Source organism: Gigantopelta aegis, chromosome 6 (assembly GCF_016097555.1).
Source record: "Gigantopelta aegis isolate Gae_Host chromosome 6, Gae_host_genome, whole genome shotgun sequence".
Classification (NCBI taxonomy): Eukaryota; Metazoa; Mollusca; class Gastropoda; order Neomphalida; family Peltospiridae; genus Gigantopelta; species Gigantopelta aegis.
The window spans coordinates 47,546,158-47,572,799 of NC_054704.1; the positions used below are offsets into that span (position 1 = coordinate 47,546,158).

Genomic DNA, 26,642 nt, shown 5'->3' on the forward strand with positions numbered 1-26,642 from the left:
CACTTGGTCTACTCTTGAAATTTGGTAGTAACTGTCTCTGCTGTTATGATCTGGGTGTTGAAGGAGCCACCGCCTCTTGTACGTGCGCTTTACAATGGCCTTCATCTCCTCATTGGTTATTTGTATCTCTTCTTGTAGACCATTTTCCCTCCAAACCGCAAGCCGTGGAAGCATCAGACACAACTGTCGGACCGCACGTACACGCCGCATCCAGTCTATAAACATGAGCAGTTAAGGTATGGATTTTGTGAGAACCTCATTGTTTTAACGAAGCCGATAACTCATGGCATTAGTGATGTTAGCTGTAGTTGTAATTTTATGAAAGAAAGAAAGAAATGTTTTATTTAACGACGCACTCAACACATTTTATTTACGGTTATATGGCGTCAGACATATGGTTAAGGACCACACAGATTTTGAGAGGAAACCCTCTGTCGCCACTACATGGGCTACTCTTTCCGATTAGCAGCAAGGGATCTTTTATTTGCGCTTCCCACAGGCAAGATAGCACAAACCATGACCTTTGTTGAACCAGTTATGGATCACTGGTCAGTGCAAGTAGTTTACACCTACCCACTCAGCCTTGCGGAGCACTCACTCAGGGTTTGGAGTCGGTATCTGGATTAAAAATCCCATGCCTCGACTGGGATCCGAACCCAGTACCTACTAGCCTGTAGATCGATGGCCTAACCACAACGCCACCGAGGCCGGTAAACATAAAAGAAAGAAAGAAATGTTTTATTTAACGACGCACTCAACACATTTCATTTACGCTTATATGACGTCAGACATATGGTTAAGGACCACACATATATCGAGAGAGTAAACCTGCTGTCGCCACTTCATGGGCTACTCTTTTCGATTAGCAGCAAGGGATCTTTTATATGCACGATCCCACAGACAGGGTAGTACATACCACATCCTTTGATATACCAGTCGTGGTACACTGGCTGGAACGAGAACTAGCCCTATGGGTCCACCGACGGGGATCGATCTCAGACCGACCGCGCATCGATTGAGTGCTTTACAACTGGGCTACGTCCTACCCCACCGAACATAAAATATCTCGCACTTTTTAAACATGTTGTAACCAATAATATTATATTTACTAGACGGTGGATCTTCCTGTCCATGATACACTCAACTAAGGTCGACAACAGTCACTTTTTAAACATGTTGTAACCAATAATATTATATTTACTACACGGTGGATCTTCCTGTCCATGATACACTCAACTAAGGTCGACAACAGTCACTTTTTAAACATGTTGTAACCAATAATATTATATTTACTACACGGTGGATCTTCCTGTCCATGATACACTCAACTAAGGTCGACAACAGTCACTTTTTAAACATGTTGTAACCAATAATATTATATTTACTACACGGTGGATCTTCCTGTCCATGATACACTCAACTAAGGTCGACAACAGTCACTTTTTAAACATGTTGTAACCAATAATATTATATTTACTACACGGTGGATCTTCCTGTCCATGATACACTCAACTAAGGTCGACGACAGTCACTTTTTAAACATGTTGTAACCAATAATATTATATTTACTACACGGTGGATCTTCCTGTCCATGATACACTCAACTAAGGTCGACGACAGTCACTTTTTAAACATGTTGTAACCAATAATATTATATTTACTACACGGTGGATCATCCTGTCCATGATACACTCAACTAAGGTCGACGACAGTCACTTTTTAAACATGTAACCAATAATATTATATTTACTACACGGTGGATCTTCCTGTCCATGATACACTCAACTAAGGTCGACGACAGTCACTTTTTAAACATGTTGTAACCAATAATATTATATTTACTACACGGTGGATCATCCTGTCCATGATACACTCAACTAAGGTCGACGACAGTCACTTTTTAAACATGTAACCAATAATATTATATTTACTACACGGTGGATCTTCCTGTCCATGATACACTCAACTAAGGTCGACGACAGTCACTTTTTAAACATGTTGTAACCAATAATATTATATTTACTACACGGTGGATCTTCCTGTCCATGATACACTCAACTAAGGTCGACGACAGTCACTTGTTAAACATGTTGTAACCAATAATATTATATTTACTACACGGTGGATCTTCCTGTCCATGATACACTCAACTAAGGTCGACGACAGTCACTTTTTGAACATGTTGTAACCAATAATATTATATTTACTACACGGTGGATCTTCCTGTCCATGATACACTCAACTAAGGTCGACGACAGTCACTTTTTGAACATGTTGTAACCAATAATATTATATTTACTACACGGTGGATCTTCCTGTCCATGATACACTCAACTAAGGTCGACGACAGTCACTTTTTAAACATGTTGTAACCAATAATATTATATTTACTACACGGTGGATCTTCCTGTCCATGATACACTCAACTAAGGTCGACGACAGTCACTTTTTGAACTCTTGTTTTGGCTTCGTGCACAATAAGACCGGCCTCGGTGGCGTCGTGGCAGGCCATCGGTCTACAGGCTGGTAGGTACTGGGTTCGGATCCCAGTCGAGGCATGAAATTTTTAATCGAGATACCGACTCCAAACCCTGAGTGAGTGCTCCGCAAGGCTCAATGGGTAGGTGTAAACCACTTGCACCGACCAGTGATCCATAACTGGTTCAACAAAGGCCATGGTTTGTGCTATCCTGCCTGTGGGAAGCGCAAATAAAAGATCCCTTGCTGCCTGTCGTAAAAGAGTAACCTATGTGGCGACAGCGGGTTTCCTCTAAAAAAATCTGTGTGGTCCTTAACCATATGTCTGACGCCATATAACCGTAAATAAAATGTGTTGAGTGCGTCGTTAAATAAAACACTTCTTTCTTTCGTACACAATAAATAAAACACGTCCAACGGTAATGTTTTTTATATGATATATTTGACAAAAGGTACTTTTTATTTATTTCATCTTTTAAAACTTAAACTTAATATTTTGTGCAGAATTATGAAAAATAAATACATATCGACCTGTAAACAGCGTTGTCTGCTTGTTATAGAATTTTGACAGGGGTCAATGTTAGTAGACCAGTTTTTATTTTAATGTGCATTGTAATAATATAGCTAATTTTAAATTTGAATGACGTCAGTATTCCAATGAATCACTTTGCATCTCCTTACAATAACCCATAAACCAAGTTCATGACGTTTCCATTTTCAGAACGCTGGAAAAATTCCAATGCAAAATTGCTACTGATATTTTTGTTTAAACATTACTAATGCACCTGAATGTGAAAATCTTGTGATTTAAAAATTGTACCTTTTACGAAATATGGATTTCAAGTGAAATTACTGTAAAATATGTTATATTTGTACAAATACGAAACCAAAACAAGGGTGCGAAAATTGACTGTCGTCGATCTTTATAATAATCGAATTTTAACTGTACTACACGCAAGTACAGTGGGAAACATCAACGTACATTAATCATCATCTTCTTCACAGTTGAGAAACGGCTTGACTAATAACAGTAAGAGTTATATAGAAAAGCAATTCATTCTAAACCTGTATTTAAATTGCAGGCTGCTGGTGATCCCTTGCACCTGCCAGTGTGGGTGGTTCCCTCTCCCACCTACCCCAACCCTTTTCCTGTCCTGGAAACCCCAACCCTTTTCCTGTTTTTGACAGAGGAGCCTATGACAGGCGTGCCCTACAACAGCTTGCTCTGAATGTGCACGTAAAACCCTATGACTTGACCGTACCTGAACTGTCAAAGGTATTCTGTAAGCACCAATTGTTGTTTAATTTGACAAGTTTATTCATCGACATGTTTTCTTACCTTTGCAATTTCTTCCATGTTTTCCATGGCAAAGTTGTAAATTTTTTTTAAGACTAAGGTACGGTTTTTCGTCAACTTTTGCCATACAAATATAGATCTATATACAAGACCAATCCGAGACTAATGGAAAAGAAGAATTGCTGTTAAAAGCTACACATCGACTAAAAAGAAGTTTCAAATTTAGATCAGAACATTTTCTAGGAAAAATCTCGTTTGTTCTTGTTTTTATATGCCTAGAACAAAAGGTATTGCTAATATTAATTGCGCAGGGTCTTTAAAATTTCGTTTTGTCATCATATTTTCTAAAGGTCAAATCCAAAGGCCTAAAAATTGACCGAGGCCTGGGGATACCTGTATGTCTAAATAAGCAGGGCCGTACACTCCGGGGGCAGTTGCCCCTGAAAATCTCACCTTTTTTTTTTACTCCAGAAAATAGCATACACATCTCAGGGTTTAATTTGTATGGTGTTTCATTTGTTTATAAAAAGTAGTGCCCCCCCCCCCCCCACACCCCCCACCCTATGATTTTGATCGGGTACGGCCCTGATAAGTTGTTAATGTAAAAGTGAAATCAAATATTATTTCAAATAATATTAAAATAAATCAGGTTACATTTTCAGTTTTTTTTTTAATTTTGAGAAAGGCTACATGCATAATACATTCGTAGCTGTTGTGATTATGCCTAGCGACGCGTGTTAAAACGATAAAAACAATATCAGACCACCATGACACATGGCGGTGGTTCGTGACATACTGGTTCCATGGTTTTCTATTGATTATGCCTAGCGACGCGTGTTAAAACGATAAAAACAATATCAGACCACCATGACACACGACGGTGGTTCTTGACATAATGGTTCCATGGTTTTCTATTGATTATGCCTAGCGACGCGTGTTAAAACGATAAAAACAATATCAGACCACCATGACACACGACGGTGGTTCGTGACATACTGGTTCCATGGTTTTCTGTTGATTATGCCTAGCAACGCGTGTTAAAACGATAAAAACAATATCAGACCACCATGACACACGGCGGTGGTTCGTGACATACTGGTTCCATGGTTTTCTATTGAGTATGCCTAGCGACGCGTGTTAAAACGATAAAAACAATATCAGACCACCATGACACACGGCGGTGGTTCTTGACATACTGGTTCCATGGTTTTCTATTGATTATGCCTAGCGACGCGTGTTAAAACGATAAAAACAATATCAGACCACCATGACACACGACGGTGGTTCGTGACATAATGGTTCCATGATTTTCTATTGATTATGCCTAGCGACGCGTGTTAAAACGATAAAAACAATATCAGACCACCATGACACACGGCGGTGGTTCGTGACATACTGGTTCCATGGTTTTCTATTGATTATGCCTAGCGACGCGTGTTAAAACGATAAAAACAATATCAGACCACCATGACACACGGCGGTGGTTCTTGACATAATGGTTCCATGGTTTTCTATTGATTATGCCTAGCGACGCGTGTTAAAACGATAAAAACAATATCAGACCACCATGACACACGACGGTGGTTCTTGACATAATGGTTCCATGGTTTTCTATTGATTATGCCTAGCGACGCGTGTTAAAACGATAAAAACAATATCAGACCACCATGTCACACGGCGGTGGTTCGTGACATACTGGTTCCATGGTTTTCTATTGATTATGCCTAGCAACGCGTGTTAAAACGATAAAAACAATATCAGACCACCATGACACACGGCGGTGGTTCGTGACATACTGGTTCCATGGTTTTCTATTGAGTATGCCTAGCGACGCGTGTTAAAACGATAAAAACAATATCAGACCACCATGACACACGGCGGTGGTTCTTGACATACTGGTTCCATGGTTTTCTATTGATTATGCCTAGCGACGCGTGTTAAAACGATAAAAACAATATCAGACCACCATGACACACGACGGTGGTTCGTGACATAATGGTTCCATGGTTTTCTATTGATTATGCCTAGCGACGCGTGTTAAAACGATAAAAACAATATCAGACCACCATGACACACGACGGTGGTTCGTGACATACTGGTTCCATGGTTTTCTATTGATTATGCCTAGCGACGCGTGTTAAAACGATAAAAACAATATCAGACCACCATGACACACGGCGGTGGTTCGTAGCATACTGGTTCCATGGTTTTCTATTGATTTACACATATTCCTCCATACGCTGATAATGCATTATGTACATACTGGTTCCATGGTTTTCTATTGATTTACACATATTCCTCCATACGCTGATAATGCATTATGTACATACTGGTTCCATGGTTTTCTATTGATTTACACATATTCCTCCATACGCTGATAATGCATTATGTACATACTGACTGTGTGTGTTCATTGCTGCTAACGAAGTGTTAAAAAATTACAGTGACACGAAATAATAATAAAATAAGAACAATAACATGATTTTGATATGAAGTTAGTAATATTTAAAAAAAATTATTTATAACAAACGTTTAAATATAATGGAAGGCGCGGAATTAATATAGTAACGAAAACACCACAAATGAGGCCAAGTGAAAGCATATCGGACGAGTTTTCGGAATTTTGTCATCGTGATAAATCTTGGTTGCCCATGACAGCGTACATCTATCGTCCGATTTATCACGAAAATTAACCAATGGCAAAAAGGCTTATATAACAGTTGTATTAGAATTTTGTATTTATCGCAGTTGAAAAAAAAAAAAGAGGTTGGAACTCTGGTACTAAGCGTTATTGGCTTAAATATGAAAATGGAAATGCAATTACTAAAAAGTAAGACTGTGCAAGGACAATTGTTTTTTGTCTCTTGCACTAATCAATTAAAAATATACATTCCACTGTGTGCAGCACAGGTGTCACCAAACAACAACGTCAGATATGTTATAGTAACGTTATATACTCTTTATATATGTATCTATAGTATTTGTATTAGGGGTTTCTGTTTGGGGGTACCTGTGGTGTGCAGAAAGTAAAGTTTGATACCGTACAATATTGAATAGGGGAACAAATACAAGTGTGTCCTAATCGGCCCAATCCAATCCAAAAACCTATTTACGTACCCTATCCTACCAAGGTTCAAGCACGTCTCCCGTGGGCCCAATATCTGACATCGCCAGTGGCAGAATCCAGAAGCTAAATCGACTGCGAGGACACCTTTCACTAACCTACAGACGAACACCTAACCATTCACCTGGATAGACAATCCATTGCACGTGAGTGCTGGGATAATGCGTTAATCCAATAATATATCCCGCCATTGAGGATAAAGTTTGTTTTGTTTAACTACAACACTAGAGCACATTGATTTATTAATCATCGGCTATTGGTAATTTTGACATTTAGTTTTAGAGAGAAAACGCGCTACATTTTTCCATTAGTAGCAAGCGATCTTTTATACGCACAATCCCACAGACAGGATAGCACATACCACGGACTTTAATATACCAGTCGTGGTGCACTGGCTGGAACAAGAAATAGCCCAAATGGGCCCACCAACGGGGATCGATCCGAGACCGACCGCGCATCAAGCGATCACTTTATCATTAGGCTACGCTTCCCGGGATAATGCACTAATCCAATAATAATTATATATTATATCCCGCCATTTAGGAAGGCGAACAAAGATAACTTCCTTTTGCAAAAAAGACAAACTGAAATTAATATTTTCTAACTTTATAAAATTGTTTATAATGATGGAAAGAAATAACACTTTCAGGTTTGAGGTCTTAAGAGCATCTTTAATAAAAAAACAAAAAACAACAACAACAACAACAACAACAAAACAAACAACAACAAACAAACAAAAAACCCACCCACATAACTATTTTACTAATACGTTTTCACTTGTTTAATACGATGTACAGTGGAACGCGACAAGTAATTATCCACATACTTCAGAATAAAAGATGCTGTAAATAAACATGGGACGGTTGTAATGAATTGTAACGATAAAGCATATTAAATTATTATGCTTTGGAAATGGCAAATGGTCTTGGTTTAAGTACTGAACCTAAAGCCTAAAACCGTAATACCTATCAACATCAAAGCATAAGTATAATATATATAAATGATAATACTTTCCCGGTGGATAAAGGTATTCAATACTTCTATTATTATTAGTATGTAATTATTAAAAACGTATTACGTGCTATATGCGTTATAAACTCACCATCATCAGGCCAATATACTTTTCAATAAAGCTCCTCTGTCCCCGACAGGAAAGGGGTTGAGGTGGGTGGGAGAGGGGACCGGTATCGGGCGAGGGGCGGTTTTGGTGCAATCTAATTAAAATTAGCTCCACTGGTTAATTACTATTACCTGTGGTTCTAACAGCGCCCTGTTGGAACTCATGTCCAGTTGACCTTTCATTCGACCAATCAAAACCTTACTTGCAAAATCACGCCAGTGATTTGAAAAGAATTTGAAAACATTCAGGATTATGCCGAGGGTATAAGAAATGATTCGGGTGAATTACGAAGTATGCCGGAAACTAATTTCAATATAAAATTTTATATAAAATACGTTTTAAGACGGAAAAAAAACCCCGTGATGATATAGCCAAAAAATCCGTTTATACTAGTATACAATCCAGAGTTTATTACTGCACTTTTCCCCCTGTTTTTTAATGTTGAAATAGACCAACAAGTTCGCCTATTGCATAAATAGTCTCGCTCGATATTTTTGTAATTGATCGATATTTAAATGGTTATTTATAGATGAAATGTCACCTGAACATGGGAGTCCACGCAATGCTGTTAGATCTACTGGTAGATCAGTAGAGCTAATTTTAATCAGATTAGTTTTGGTGCTATGTTAATTTTGAAAAATTCCAAAGGATTAAGCCAGAAAGAAAAGTTGCGCAGTTTCAATGAAGGATTTTAGGCGCTTTTTGAACTGTCCGCCGAAATTGTTGATGTCGCCTCTCCAAATAACACTTGTTTTGTTACCTTATATTGGATTTGCCGGTCACTTTGATGGAGCGATATTTTAATTACCAATTAACTCCGCCCTGTCACGTTGGGATGATGGTGATGTGTATCTTCGTCTAAACAATAATATACACGTGTCGAGGCAACTTCAGAGTAATCAACGTTCCGGGCAAAGATGTAAAAGTAATTGCAGCGAATCTCCGCTTAATAAGTTACATACTTTGTATAGGCAGAGTGTTTCTTTACAAATGTTTTTAATTAGCATTTCACTGTAATCGAAAGGTGTGCAGGCTTCTATTATACAGATGTGAAATATTTGGGGCTATGAAAATACTGACATTATTGAAACTATTCATATAAAATTCTTGAGATATATACTACCAACCAGTCAACTAGACCAGATATTATAGGAAGGAAGGAAATGTTTTATTTAACGACGCACTCAACACATTTTATTTACGGTTATATGGCGTCGACATATGGTTAGGGACCACACAGATAGAGAGAGAGAGGAAACTCGCTGTCGCCACTTCATGGGCTACTCTTTTCGATTAGCAGCAAGGGATCTTTTATGTGCACCATCCCACAGACAGGATAGTACATACCACGGCCTTTATTACACCAGTTGTGGAGCACTGGCTGGAACGAGAAATAGCCCAATGAGTCCACCGACGGGGATCGATCCTAGACCGACCGCGCATCAAGCGAACGCTTTACCACTGGGCTACGTTCCTCCCCTAGATATTATAGCTGCCATACATACCGAACTTAAGCAAATCTAACAACTTAAGCTTAACTTTTGAATGGGTCCCAGCCCGCAACGAAATCGCCGACTTTGGAGCTAAAACGTTTAATTACCAGAGACAAAATGATTAAAGATGTTCCACTAGGCGTAACACAAATTATATAAAGCCAGGAAACACTATATCAACAAGTGGCAAGAAGCCTGGGATCAAACAACAAAAAACATGGCACTATAATATTAAACCGCTAGTCACCTCCAAACGACCAAATAACAAAACAGCGGCAATTGACAAAATAATTTATAATTAAACTTAAGAGTAGGGTCTGTATATAAACACACCCACCCACCCACGCGCGTACACACCATTTCCATTTCAATGTCTCGAATCACTTATTTCTTTTTGTTCGATGACATGTCCAAATTGAAAATACTATTTTTATGTGTAGCGAAATTGAGTGAGCTGGCAATAAGTAATCTGGACACGTACAACTGATGATGCGAGTAAACAAAATTCCGGCATTGACCACGTCAACAATAGCTTTAAGTTATAAAGTTTGTTTTGTGTAACGAAACTACTAAAGCACATTGATTATTAATCGTCGGCTGTTGGATGTCAAACGTTTGGTTATTCTGACATACAGTCTTAGAGAGGAAACCCACTACATTTTTTCAACAGTAGCAAGGGATATTTTGTAATATGCACCATCCCACAGACAGGATAGCATATACCACACATCTTTTGATATACCACTCGTGGTGCAGTGGCAGAAACGACAAATAGCCCAATTCGGTCCACTAACAGGGATCGATCTCAAACAGACCGCGCATCAAGTGAACACTTTACCACTGGGTCATACCCCGTCCCACAATGGCGTCCAGTTAGTTTTGATGCGTAATCACATTTCTATTGGTGTCGCTTGTTTAATTACACCACATGGTCATATCTTGTGATAAATTTGCAGTTTATTATTTAGTTCAAGCTTGATTAAAACTAGGTTAAAGTTTCACTAATTATCTTCTGCTCTTGGACTATTTTAATGAGTAACTACCATACTGGTGTTCTTAATAATACGTTGATGCATTAAATAATGAATTAAAGTATTTCAACCCAGCGCTATGAATATCACCTATGTTTAAAGGTATGTGTCATAAAACGTGTGTGCGCGTAATGTTAGTCTCAGACTACCAACGACTTCTACGACTGTCCAGTTGCTAGCCTGAGCAGTCTTGCAACTTTAATATCGTCGTATAACCCATTAGTTGTTAATCTGAGCGCACCCGTCTTACGTCGGGAGTTGGGAGGAAATTACAACGCAAACGTCAAGTGGGCCAGCTTTCTTCTGGTAGTTGAGTCTGACACACTAGCATTAAAATGTCGGAGAAACAACGCAGACTGTTACTTGGTGCAGAATAAAGATATTTATTATCAGCTTCCACTGGTACAACATACAGCCCAAGCAATGTGTTACATTAGTTTCCACTTGGCTGTGTTATGGATACACAATAAAACAACGTTTAACAGGTAACATGATGTACAACGCATAGAAATCTTAGTATCATCAGATATAACATGGAATGTTAAAGAAGGCCAATTAAATTGTGTAAGTTTAACGATATTTTTATAATTTACATGCTTTAACGGTAAACAATAATAATAAAATTGGAAGTATATAATCTTTAGAAAAAAACACAGATGTTAAAAGAGGCACTGAAATTGCGAGATCGTCTGTAATGTTTAAACCATTAAAAGAGATACAGGATGTTTGAAAGCCAATAATCGATATACCAGCAAATCTAGAGACCTTCTACTGTATGACGTATATGTTAAAGATAAATTTATTTTATTAACATTTCACAAACTGTGACATGAATGTTCCACAAATCGGATGACGTAATATTTTGTTTCTATGGAAGCAAAAACTCTTCCTCATAATCGCATACTTTCGTAAATGTTTAAAAGTATAATGCCACAATCTGCCATATGGTTTGAAATCCAGATACACTACCTGACAGGTTTTTTTTTTTAACACACTGGTCAGCAATTTTGTAATGATAACCTGAATGAAAACAATGTCCAAACCCTCCAATCGCACTCTTTGTTTTCAGTCAGGATAATCTGATCACTTCTAATAACAGTTCCGTATCCATATGACCTTTAACCAACAGGGTTTCTGCCAGAAATAATTTGTTGGGTATGGCGCTACGGAATTTAATTTTCAGAATGCGGGTGCCTACAGAAAATAGTGTTCGAGCATTATAAATAAAATTTAATGTTCCAATAAAAAAATATATATATTGTTTCTGCAAAAAAACAAATGGCTATGCATAACATAAATTTCGACCGTAATTGGATAGAAGCAAAAAATAAGTTGAAATGAAATTTAAAGTTGCGAGAGTACATTAGGCTCCTGGACACGATCTGCCAGTGGGTGAGAAACGGAGTGAGCACAGTGAATCTTTAGATCTTACTTCAACGAGATAGGTAATGTTAAAACATGACCCTTGAACGACTTCCAAGTCCTTCATACCAGTAGATCTACTTCTGCAACAGGAACATATCGGTATTATCGTCTTCCTATCGGTTAGGGGTGGAATGGTTAAATCACATGTTAATATAAATTAAGATGACGTGAAAGTAAATGTTATCTCGTAAAACTACTATACATATGGTGATGATCAATCAGGTTACGTGTATAAGAAGTAATAACATCAAAACAAAGCGATAAGCAACTGCATAGAGTAACATTATAATAACTCATACTAAATATTTTCCATTTGAAGGTTTCTTTAATGTTAAAAATATTTGCGTTGTAGCAGAAACCATCAACAAATACGCTGTATCAAACTAATTTTAAACACACACTTCATTTTAAATCATAACATTATATTTGCAATTTACGGTTCCAAACGTTATTTTCTGATTCGTTTTTCTTCGTCGTCTTTTTAAAATACACTCATGGAAAGATATAAGGGATCATAGAATGATTGACAACATAGAGGGACTGTAGCCAATACCTTTATCCATGGAGTCAGAAAGTTAACTCAGTTACTCACACTCAATCCCACATTCCATCTTGATATTATAAAAAAGACATTACTAAGCTAGTAGCGACTTGTGTTTGGTTCCCTTATTTCTTTCTCACAGCATAATAAATTCATTTTATCTACATGCATACATGTACATACATGTAGATATAAACAAATAATTATATTAATTTAGAATACTCAAACATTGCACCCTTAAGCCACCGCAGTTACCATGCAAACATTTAGAAATGTACAATATGGTTATTAAATTATTATAACAATATTCATTCTATGAAATGCTTGAGGACTAAAATGCCAGTTTAATCATAACAATTCCAAAATCAACCAATACATGTGTTTGTTTAAAACAAAAATTACAATGATTGTGGCCAGTCACTTAACAAAAGAACGAAACGATCATAACCACCCAAGTTTAAACGCAATCAACAAACAACATGCGATGGTTTAGCATCACATTCTACTTTGACCAGTATACTCAAATTTATTAAACATAACAAAACATAAAAAATCTCCCTAAATCATTCAGAAAAATTGAAACAAATTAAAACCTCTCAGATACCAATGGGCAAAAAGAACTTGCAAGATGTTTACATAGTAAAACAATTTACAGACAATAATTGATTTGTATTTTAAATGCCACATTATTAAAAAAAACCGTATACATCTAATATAATAATATACATAAGGATAATTTATCGACAGTTTGAAATATCTAAACTCAAAGAAATACATTTTTGTTGAAAACATCTAAATACTACTGGAAAATAACACACATACACACCACGTACACCTATAAAACATTTGGTAAAATTCCCAAATCAATTTGCTATAGACGAACACAGTAATATGACAGACAAAACCAATGAAAGAGAAAAGGTAAAATAAATAGTGATGTATTATGCCTTTGTTCCTGGTGTTATCATCTACTGTTTTGTTTCCTAAACAAGCAGCAACAAAGGATGACGATACAAAACGTAAATGAACAGTAAATCACAAGAAAACGTTTACTACAAGAGGACCATGTTGTAAATTAATAGCTCTTTTTGTAATTCATCTCTAACGCTTTCTTGAAAACCGTGAAGTACATCCATGTGCAAGAATTGTAAAATTGCATGATCTTAGTCTTTGTAATTTAAAGGACTGTCATTCTTAATCACGTAAAATTTGAAAACCATGTGTTGGACATTTGGAAAGGATTAGAGTAAGCTGCGCTAAAATACTTTGTACTGATCTTGTTATAATAATCCAAAGAGTAGAAATGGTTCAGACTAGATTCAACGTTTGTGAGATATATCATAGCAGACTATAAGATGGTAAACACGTGACACAATGCATAACAGTTGGTTATTTTGGTTTTGACTGCCAGTCCTACACATACTTCAAAGAGAATCTATGGAAATGCTTTGAGTGCCAAATGCATATGCTTCATCACCAAGCTAACTAATTTGATCGGAAATTTATTCATAACAAATAACATTCAATTTCACAGAATACAGAAAAACCTGGATTTTCCCACTAATATCTAAACCAATGAGTATAAAGGTTTTTTTTGTTTACCGACACCACTAGAAACCAATGATCTGAGTTCAGATTATAAAACCAAATTTACTGATGGAAACAAATAAGGGATTACAAACTGACTGACAGTAGAGAAGGACTGCAACCAATACCCTCATCTAACGGGTCAGGAAGTTAACTATGTTATTCACACTATCCCACATTACATCTTGATATTATAAAATTCAGTCATCTAGTTGGTTTCTTTTTTTTCTGCTGATCTAATGATGGATATGTAACAGATAATATATACTGGTATTTGGCAGCAAGATCATCATGTGTCCTATTCTCTTGCAAGTATTACTCTGTGCATTCACGTTTCTTGAGATCTTAGTGGCCAAGAGGTTATGGTCAAGGACGGTTTAATGCCATGCAAATAGTTGTACTAGGATTTCAACAGAAACAATCGATCATGCTTACTTACTCTCTTCAGCACAACCATGATTTTATAGAGTGGCAGTCCTATAACCTTATACCAGGTACTATGGTAAAAAAAGAAAAAAGAAAGTAATACAGGTACCAAGTTAAAAGTGGTAAAATAAGAACTAAATAATATATGAAGAAACTACAAAAATGCACCATACAGAAAGACTGTGTATGATCAATATGACACAATACGGTGGTTAGGAATTTGATGGGAACAATATTTTTCCTACGGTAAATTGGCAACTATGAAACACAGCATGTTGAAATGACTGAGGGTTGTTCCAGAATTAATCTCACGAAGAAAGCGGAAGGCACTATAATTATTATTTTATGCCTAGTGGCTCTGCTGCAATAGTTTCTCTATACATGTTCTATGATTATTTTATTTTGTCGGTGGTGAGTATACAACAAAAGTGCTTCCTGCAGGTAAAATAGTGGGACTATAGTTGAAGATTGTTTTTATTATTTATGAACCTACGTTTGAAGAATATGATCAATGCCATTCATTAACTTCCCAGTAAATCTGAAACAAATAATTCTTATTTCCATAGTAAAATGCTTTAGAAAATGTACTTGAACACATTTTGATAAGATTTTTTAATAAAGAACAAAGAATTACTTTTTAAAAATTTCTGAATGGCTTGATGCTATTATAGACTGGTAGCATTGATTACATTCTTCAAAAGTAAGCTCATAATGAGAAATCTAAACTATACTCACGGAAAAAAGTTCCTGTGCATCATTAAAATTTCAGTAGGACTTATATTTTTAAAATGTTAAAATATTGTGATTTACATAGATGTACTATTTATCTGTTAAAAGTATGGTGATCCTCTCCTGCCTTTTGAACCTGAAGTACTGTCTACACAATGCTTGGTGCGCTGTCGGTGATGATTAACAGAACAACGTACTGATTATGGTCATGGTCGTACTTTGTTATCACCTAATCGGTTGCGTTCAGTTCTTCCACTGATTGGCCTTAACTTAGAGATGCATTAGGATGTTAAACGTATCATTTCTAATTTATTCCATGTGCACCCGCTTAATACTGATGATTTGCTGACGTGGCATCATATGCAACATGGAAAATCCCTAGTACCCTTAAACTGTCGAGAACATCTCCGCAGATATTGCACAGTGTTCTGATGAACACCAATCAATACCCAAATTACTAGCAACAGTGTTTGTTCCGTTCTAACCTCAATCATACCCATTGTTTGAAGGAGTCCATTTTCTGGGAGGCGTGGCATCACACTGACAAAGATCAGATATCAACAAAAATATTTTTCTAAGTGATGAGAATCCATACAATAGTCCAATGACAAGAAAAATGACGTCAAACGGGAGCACATGACCCAAGAATGCTAGTAATGCAATGTGTGATCACACAAAGTATGAAGAATAGTTCGTGCAATTGACAGGACACTGCTGGAATATCGACGGGAGTGATTACACATTCAGTTACCGAAATGTTTATAACCAGATTTCAAGTAAATTATATTCTATATGCAATCATTTGGTGCACAGGAACTTTTTTCCACGAGTATATATTCTCAAAATGTACGAAGCTACGAACAGTCCTTATTAAGTCACTGGAATAATTATTTTTTTTAATGGTAATCAATGCACAAATAAAATAAAAAGAGAAACACAATTTGGCATTTATATAACTTTGTGGTAACTGACTGGAAAATACTTTACTCCGTCAAAATTTCTGCATTTCTAAAAGTTAAGAGTCTGCATTTCATCCTTTAAAATAAAAATGCAAAACCTGTACATGAGATGCCCGTACTCAAGTATTCTCTGGAATACTCATGTTAATTATTTACTAATTTCAACCCCAACTGAAATAATATGAGTAACAAATATCACGATGAACATAACAATAGTGCCAATTCTATAGAAAAATTACTCATCTCCATATGTCTACAGTTTTTAGTCAAACGATTCTCAGGCAAACAGATTTCATATATCACCAGATAACACTGCAATGTTTGTCATGTCAAACTCTTCAAGCTCTCAGACAACGAGTGGTGTATACTCTATATGTGTTTTCATTGTAGTAGTTTCAAAAGTAGTCAGGTTAGCATCATCAGACTTGTTGATTATACTATAGAAGTTCACCGTATTCTAATACCTAACATGACAAAATAAAATATAAAGGACACCGGATCTTAGTAGAGTCAATAAAACACCTACATTTACTATGAACTATAAACCGGAGTCGTAGTGCAATGTTGTTGTTTTGGGTTTTTTTTTGCAAATAGGCACCTTTGAGCATTATTACTACATTTAAATTTCGCAATTGACTGACATCACTGTATGCATAAAACCTGGAAAATAATGCATTTATATAAAGTCTCCAACAAAGTTGTGTGTGAACAACACAAATTTTATGTGCACACGTTTTCCCTAGTTTACTGTACTTAATTGCTGGATATAGACACCGAGTGTTTATAAAAACAGATATATGATTAATGAATATGTAACACCATTCCAAACAGGTGTTGTATAACTTTTCGCATGTTACAACTAGGTTAGAAATTGGTGTATTCAAGCATTTCAATTTGCCAAACTCAACAAATGAAAAAAGGAAGAAAAAAAGAAAAACGAAAAACATATTAAATTTAATTTGTAGGTTTACACATTAGATTTCAATATACAATTCATATTATTCAAAGTCAAACCTGTGTTATACAATACAGTCAAACCTGTGTTATACAATACAGTCAAACCTGTGTTATACAATACAGTCAAACCTGTGTTATACAATACAGTCAAACCTGTGTTAAATAACCTCCTAAAGTGAGTGTTTTAAAAACAAATCTGCCTTTTAAAACAGCTTAATACCAGTCAGTTTGTACTCTATTTGACACAATGGGTAAATAGTTAAGTTGACCTCAAATGTTAAGTTGACTACAAATGTATAGTTCATTTTATAATGAAAAAAATCTTTCTCAATATTTAGATATAAAAGAAAGTTCCATGTGATATGATATAATAAAACTCAGTTGTGTTTTAACTTTTTACAGTGTATAAATTATACTCAATAAAGTACAAAATGCACATTAGAGATGCATACTTTTCAAGGATTCATACAAACATTACATACTATGACAATTCAGATATAGATAGATATTTACACATACAATGTACATGTATATGAATAATTTATGAACATTTTTCTTCATGTAAGTGGACAATTAATTTGGTAGTCATTGCCCAGACAGGGTTCTGTGAGACAATTATCTTAAATTATTAATAAAAAGCAAAAAAAAAAAAAAAAAAAAAAAAAAAAAAAAAAAAAAAAAAAAAAAAAAACATGCCATAGAAAACGTTAAATTATTTCGGTGGTCAGAGTTGAGAGCTATGCACAATATAAATTTCCAGTTGCCTCCAACATAATAAATACTAGTAAGCAAAAATCACAACAAGAAATACAAACATATTAAAGAAACCAACAATATTCATTCACCTGTCTATGACATGAACAATTACATTGCCTTCATGTATCATTTTTTAAAAGAAAAGGAATGTAAAATTCTGGCTAAGTGGCATCTAACAAAAGTACTGCTACAAAATACCAACTGAATTTTTCCATTATAAGTTTACCTGTAGCCAGCCAAATACTTGTGATGGCACTTTACTGGGGTTGGCAGGAATCCTTATTTTTAAGATAAAACTTGGTCTTTGTCCACAGAAATGCTCATCTTCCCAAGCTTGGAAGGATGCTACACCCCTTTGCCAAGAAAGACCCCCATCTCACATACCCATGAATCTATTTTGCCATGTGTCACAGTTAATATCCAACATTTGAATAAAACAGTAATTAAACCATATTGTTGGAACATTTTCATTCTGCTGTGTGACACACAGGTGACAGTACGGGGCCCATAGTTTCAAAGTAATCCTAGCCTACGAAATCGTAAAAACCATCGTAAGCTATGACATCACTATGGCGTGTGCTGTAGTGACATCACAACCTACGATGGTTTTATGATATCGTAGTGCTAAAATGGCTTCGAACATATGGGCTCTGGTATTTGCAATCTACATAAATACTACTTTCTTACATTACTTACAAATGTTTTATGTACAATAAATGAATGTTATTGGCATCAGCAACTTGGATTCCATTAACACTGGCAACAACAGAATGACAGCATATTTTTGCTTTGCAACACAATTATTATCCATTTTTCATTTCGTTATAAGATATTAGGTGATCATCAGTCAAATGTCCCGATATTTTAATATAATTGAAAACACATCCTTTGAACTAAATTGTTATTTATTAAATTCGAACGCATTCAAACCCGACTTAAACAGCTAGCTATGGGACACTTTCTATGTGCATGGTTTTTGGTGCAGATGTGGAATGTAGTACTTGGATATATAAAAACATCAACTTTGTCATCTATAACAATCTTTCCATATGAGCGGCGCGGTTGGTGTTAGCTGAGCAGTTAAAATCAGTCAGTTTGTACACACAGACAACCTACCTAAAAACAGTGTCATGAGGTAACTCCTTTATACAGTTGGCTGCTGAACTGAGGTCAATTTGTACTGCAGTGTATTAGATGATATGAAACAACAGAAAAGTGTTCTCTTAATAGAGGTAACTTCTGGAGTAGGCATATGTTAAAAACTTTGTTTCATTTGATTGTTTCTTGCAGTATTCACAATAACATGTTCACCAGTTCTAAAGATTTCACAGTTCTATGACAATTTTGTGTACTTTACAATTCTGTTTATTTAAATGAACTGTCCTTAGTTTGTTTCCGTATTGTAATATGTTTCCGACTAATTAAGAGCCTTTTTAATAACTAAAATAATAAATTATACAAGATTTCTTGTTTAGAATATGAGCATCTGTATATTCAATGAGTTAGTAGTCATCCTAATGCTATTAATAGCTTAAACATCAATTTATTTTAGTTCATAATGTATAATTTCTTGTTAATATATAAAAAAAATTTTTTTTATATAAACACATACTACAACATCAGGACTACCAGAAACACAATGTGTTTACAGACACCGATATTCAAAACAAAAAATGTATTTAATTTTATGTAACTTTATTAAATTACAAAATTTTTAAAAATGAAATTAGTTAATAACAGTTTAAAATGACAGCAAACTCAGGACAGTTTCTTTAAGTTTATACAAAAATACTGTTGCCAAATATTATAACCTTCTCTCTGTAATGCTAATAATATTTTTCCCAAGTGTTAAAACTGAACCTACGGTAATGTCACATGGGAACAATGACTTCAGCTGGACAGAGCAAATGAATGGATGGATTAATCTTGAGCTAGAGGCAGCTAATAAATTATAGCCATATTAATTTCAAGGCACTTTAATTTATGCAGTCTTTCTGCAAACAGAAAACATAACCTGGATATAAAGGACACCTGCACATAAAGGACACCTGCACATAAAGGCCACTTTCCATGTTCATTCCTGATACATCATGTTAAAAAAGATTAAAATTAGTCAATTACTTTGTTTTAAGGCTAATCGTTATGACTTCACACTTAAATATTATTATCAGATAATCAAAAGATTTTTTTTATTTGTGACAAAAAATTTAACACCTCTTTGTGAGAAAAAAACCTAGTCTTTATATATAACCTGGTATATAGTATGTAGATGTTCGCAAATTTGTAAATGTGTTGGCTCAGTCTTCCTGACACATTTGTATCGTCATACAGACGCAGTAGAATATGTGTCACAAGCAGTGGCAGTCTTCCCATAGATAAAGCATCAAACAAGTGTTTCATGGGAGCTGTCAGAACTTCCTTTGGACTGTGCCTTAGGCAGAGATACAATTTTAAATGGTTTTATTGTTCAGATTGGTTTAACCTAGCCTGCCTGAGCCTTATGAAATGTATTTTCAGTATAGTTTTAAATTTAATATTATTATAAGGCTACCATTACTAATAAAAGAAATAATGTCACAGAAAGTAAACTGTGACAATGAACACAGTTATTCATCAATCGGCATAAACAAGGATACACTCTTCAAGGTGAACTTAAAACAAACAACACATATTTATGCAATTGGAGACAGCCGAAACAAATAATGGAACAAATGCTAAATGAATATTAAAGAAAGCTTTAAAGTTCAGGGGCCTAATTCACAAAGGTCTTTTAGGCTCTGCTAGACAACAAAGCATCCTCTTGTAAGTCTTTTAGCATTGCACTGCCAGAGTTTAGTGAATTAGGCCCCAGATGAGAAGGAGCAAATTGTGTCCCTTTACCTGCCAGAGTTATCTCAATTCTTTTCATGTGCACATTTGCCATTTGACAAGTTGTCTGCTTTGAAAACATGACACTCATCTTACTGTAGATGAGAATGTTTTGTAAATTCTTTAAATGTTCCACACTATCATCATTACATCAAATATAACAGCAAAATAACAAAAAATATCCAATAAATCTATAACTAGATAAAGGCAACACTTCTAAAGTGACAAAAGTCTTATGGTTTGTTCTAATAACTGGCAATTAAGAACATTCCGAGCTAACTGATGATTATGATTGTATATTTGTATGACTAAATATTTTCAAATCAGTAGGGTAAATTAATTAAGACACGATTTAAAATACATCACTGAGTCTTTTTTTCCCCCGAAAGTAAATTTGCTCAACATATCCTAACCCCAATGTAATTACATCATAACTTAAATTTGGATGGGTTTTTTTGTTGTTGTTGTTTTTTCTGGGGGAGGAGGGGTTGGTTGTGTGTGAGGAGTGAAGGATTGAGTACAAATAAAATTAATTTAATAGCATTTTCTTGAAAATAATTAATTGGATTTCAATATCAAATAGCTTTATTTCCGAATAATCATAAGTTACTTTTACTCCTATAGAGATAAAACTATTTGTATTACAATACAAAAATCCACGGTTTATCATCAAATACATCTAATTCACTGGTATTCTGTGTGGATAATTTTGGCCATTTTTAGAATGTCACTTTGAAATGTCAATGGAAAAGAAAACCCTGTGAATAACAAATCGGTGAAAAAAACAAAGAGCAACAGAATAAAATGAATATGAGACCTTTTTTCAAATACAATTTCTGATAATCAATAACATGCTTCAGATAATCTGCTTAAGATAGATGCCGACTCATAACTATTTATTAAAATAATTCAACAGTTCATGATTCTCAATAACACTAATCACAATAATAACATTAAACCTAAATCACGAATGTCATATTCAGACCTCTGAGAGATAAAACATTGCATAACCCATTTATAGGTTATGCAAAAATAAATTCAGGCAATCCCTTTCCTTTTTGCATAATCCATTATGTCCTAAGTAAATGTCCTAAATTTAATGCATGAACGAAAAATAGGTTACACAAAATTAAGATTGCATGAACGATGCATGAACACATCGTTCATGCATCGTTCATGCAATCTTAATCGTTGTCACAATTTTTTTCAGGTCTGATATGTTTGTGAACTTTATATACCAAACAGGTGAGACTACCCACCTGGGTTTCTCGGTTTCTGATACTCGTACTGTCATCTACTGTCAGAAACCCAACCCCCCCCCCCCCCAAAAAAAACCCCAGGTTTAATTGCCTGAACAAATAAAGTTTTGCTTCAGGTGGAATCAAAACTGTTCTTCAAATTCTTGAGCTTTCTTAAGTCTTCCTTGCTTGGCGTCAGAAATAGCACCCCACAAATCAAATATGAAATCATCAGTGAATCCAAAATCGGACAAATCCGACTCGTCAATAGCAACAGCGAAATCATGCGGGTTTTCTTTTGTTGATCCTGTCTCCCATATACTTTGTGCTGAAATAGAAAATTAAATATTGTAAAATATGCTTTGAAAATGACAACCAGGACTGACTAGGTCTAAAATCATGGTTTTCATAAACTCATGGGGACGAGATTTTGCTCAGTCTGTAGAACGCTACCTGAGGTACTTAAGTCATAGGATCAAACCACTTCAAGGGACCCATTCTCTGACTGGAATTTTTCCTCCCATGACTGGCATCAGTGTTCTCGCTGCTCCATTTATTTTCCAGCACCTATCTCCGCTATTTCCAAATGCACACTTTTTCCACACAAAAAACAACGATCAGTCTGCACACTGGACATCAAAGGAAACAAGCCATGTTGTGTACAAAAAAGCAATGAATATTTGAGCAATGAAAACATGTTTTTTTTTTTTTACGGATTCGGCAATCTCCGACTGAAAAAAACCCTCACTTATTTGGCACCAAATTTGTCACGTGATCAGAACTGTCATTCTGTCTTTTGTTTCCACTAACTATCGTCTGATATTTTGTCCTCAGTTGCAGATATAATTCGTTGTAACTGATGATTTTTACTTTCTGTCATTCTGTTTATTCAGCAGTTCTTTATAAAATATTGTAAACTTTTCATTTTGGGGAGATATGAACTCTTATAAAAACAAGGGAAGTTGTAGTGTTTATCAATAAAATCATTTATATTCAGTGCTAAATAATATATACACCACCTTTACAAAAATGAAACTACTTTTTATCAGCTGGCGATAATATTTTATCACAGCGATCGATTCATTCGATGAAGATAGAAATAACAAAAAATGTATCCGACATTAGGGGATCACTTTACAAACATCTTTATTGTTTTTCGTATATCTTGAAATCTTTATTAAAAACAATAATATTAAAACTTTGGTCGATTCAGCAAAACCCGTGAATGTCAGACCGATATCTTTGGTTCAATTAAAAGACGAGTCTGTTTGTATTTTGTATTTATAAATCTTTTTGTAGGCAAAATAAGGAGTATGTATTTTCACAAAGTCTACCAACACACAACAATATGGTAACCAAACGCCTCCCCCCCCCCCCCCTCCCCTGCTGCTAATGAAGAAATAAACTATGGGGAACAGGTTGGAATAGGAGGAAACCCCAATCACAGAATGGGTCCACGAAGAGGGTTTGATCCTAGGACACGCGCACCTCAGGAAAGTGCTCTAGCAATGGAGCTAGATTATCTGAAATTATGTTAGACGTGCAATCACATGAAGTTTTAAATAAAATTTATAAAACATTTTTTTTACTGTAAAGCTATGGTCACACCAGCCTTAAGACGTCGTATGACCACCTGCTATGGGTGAATTTTGGGTGATGGCGGACCATGGTGTGTGTGTGTGTGTGTGTGTGTGTGTGTGTGTGTGTGTGTGTGTGTGTGAATTGTGCATAATTGTGTGACATTGCACGACATCTTGGCAGTTTTTGGTCATGTTCAAAAACCTGGCTGCGATTCACGGGATTGTAGGGTATCGTACAACGTCACAGCTAATTGTACAACATTTTCACATGTTCTCACCTGAAAATATTAATTAAAGACATCTTTGCTGTATTTGCTTTGTAGAAACCTCTCTCTGATCTTCTCAAAACTGTGAACTACATGACCATCGCGCGACTTTAATAATTGTGTTCTTACGATGATGTTAGCTTCTTGGCAGACATCCGTAGTGAAGTCGTATGACCTTGTACGACGGTCGTACAATGTCATACGATTTCCCTACGATTGCCTCAGATGCGTCACAAACCCATCGTTTCCAGGGTGACCACACAACTAACACTGTAATATTGTAGCCGAGTCGGGGACAATCATACATGTCTAGAATCTCACCCCATCGTGCGACGTCGTAGCTCGATCTGACTAAGGCTTAAGGCGATCATAGAATATAAAATTGTGAGCGATCACTTGCCTTTCCTGGCAAAGACTGTAACCACATATAGTAATACTCACCTAGTTCTGTATCGTTGATTCCCATGAATGATTCAAGAAGTCCATTTATTTTATCAGTTGCTACATTCACAACATCATCTGGCTGAAATGTCAACAAGAGTTTAACACTAATTAGTTTGTGCAAGTACATGCTATGTTATTTTTACTAGCAAAAGAAATCATTTCTGACAAACATGACATGATGTTCTGATAAACATAAATCATAGCAATGATCAGAAATATTAATTTAACAGACTGAGAAACAATTATTATATACTTTGCAGCTATAATTCCAGTTACATTAAATTATATTACAAAAATAATCTGGTCTAAAAATATTATTAATTAAACTGACAAATTTTGCTTTAAAATATTTAGTCAAAACAAACTTGCATCAAATATAAGCTCATCTGAAATACGTAAATTCTTCAACTAGCTTTTTGGTTAATTTATTATGCTGAATGATAACTTAAAATCTGCAACAAAAATGGCACAGTAATTTGCCTGTATACCAATAACATTATTTTAATGGCAATAATTCTAGAAATAGTTAACAGATGTCTATAAAATGTTTTTAATATTTAAGTACATACTATTTCAACTGTAGCAGGACCCTTGGACCTCAGTCGTAATGTCTGTTTTCCTGACCCCAGATTACCACTGCCCTTCTTGCCACCCGGTGCACCAATATTAGCTGCAAGAAATACATCAAGGTAAGTAAATAATCACAACTAAAACCTATTCACATCTTACATACAACAATTTGTTGAATAAAACATATTATCCACATAATTCTAGATACTAGTATTCAGGGAAATATAACCAGTATGCATGACCCACACGTGTCATAATGATTTCATGTGCACAGTGAATGACGTAATTATGTGAAGTGACATCATAACTTAATGCGGCCTCCCCAGTCTCATCTGTGTAAATGCTTATCAAAATCACGTCGTTTCGTCATCTCTTTTTAGTTATGTTTGAAACGTTTTGACATGGTCCTAGCTTGTTATTCATAAAAATAATAGTTTGGATAATGTGGATAATAAAGAAATTATTACACTCGTGTGTGAATCCTACTGATTTTACGAAACTCATGTCTGAATTCATGTATTAACCCTCGCTTTCACTCCAGTAATACAATAATCCTGACACTCGTTTCATAAAATCAGTACGACACACAATCTCGTATAATAATCTATGTATGCAATATGTATATTCTATGCCCATCTGTTCAGATGTTAAACATACAAAAAAGGTGTTTAACAATCATACCTGTATTCCAACTCTTAATTAAAACATTCTTACACTATAGGAAGAGATTATTAGTGCTTGACTTCGGAAACATTTTAGAACCACATGAAGAGAAACCCCTCTAAAACCGACCCTCAGTAAACTGGAATTCCCTCAATAACCAGGCATTTTTCAAGGTATTTAAAAATATATATAAGTAGAGAACAGAACCTCTCTAACCTGGATAACCCTTAAATCTGGACGTTTAACTTAGTCCCATGGGTTTCCGGTTTCACTGTACATGTACATACATAGAAATGTATATGCTCAAAATTACTATAATAACCAAGTGTTGTCTGCAGCCAACACCAGATACTGTTACTGTTGTAGCAACATATCTTACTACATGTCTTTGTACCATGGCTGAACTACAGCAATAAAAGTATTTTCACAAATACGTTAACCAGTTAATGGGTAAACAATGATTTTCTCTAGTCATACTAACAAGATTTGTTATTACGACAGTAGCAATATCTGATGTCAATCCCAGACAGTGACAACTGTATGTATCTATAAAGCAGGGTTTCAGCTTTTGCTCGCCAAATCAGCCAATGCGATTTAAATTTCAAATTTGCAAATATATCTCATTACCTAATTTGCCAAAAAGTTCATTCGAAAACTGTGTTTCATTAGAATGTGTATAGGTACTTTGGAAAATAATTCTATTTAGCTAAATCTTACTTACAGATTTGTCAAATTGCTAACAGTTTTTGGTGTCCAGTTTAAACCCTAATAAAGGTTAATTTAACAGAAAGGTTATTCCTGCAAACAGAATTATTTAACAGAGATGCATTGGCAATAGAGTTGGCCTTGTTTTGCCATTTCATTTTTTACCAATCTAGTGGTTTACTGAAAACTATTTCTTATACGAAAAGCCATGGTAAGTGAAGTGATGTCTTAATTATAAAAAAAAATCAATAAAAAAACCCACTTGCTACTATTAAACAAAATTGTATTTGTGATGATGGTGGGTTAGTCTGAATTAACACACTTGATAGCTACTGTTTAAATAATGTGCTGAGGATAAACTGGCCTATATTATACAACCACCTGT

The 26,642-nt window shown here is 35.3% G+C and overlaps 1 protein-coding gene across 1 annotated transcript in view; it reads right to left on the minus strand.

The window, feature by feature from the left end:
* Positions 1–10,906: 10,906 nt before the first annotated feature.
* LOC121376010 (PDZ domain-containing protein GIPC1-like) overlaps positions 10,907–26,642 on the minus strand; it is a 43,842-nt gene continuing 28,106 nt past the window's right edge. The window contains exons 3-5 of the mRNA XM_041503768.1: positions 24,889–24,989; positions 24,317–24,398; positions 10,907–22,357 (exon numbers count right to left, since the gene is read on the minus strand). Of these exons, the coding sequence (XP_041359702.1) occupies positions 22,173–22,357; positions 24,317–24,398; positions 24,889–24,989 (368 nt within the window). The 3' untranslated portion in view covers positions 10,907–22,172. The remainder of the gene's footprint in view (positions 22,358–24,316; positions 24,399–24,888; positions 24,990–26,642) is intronic.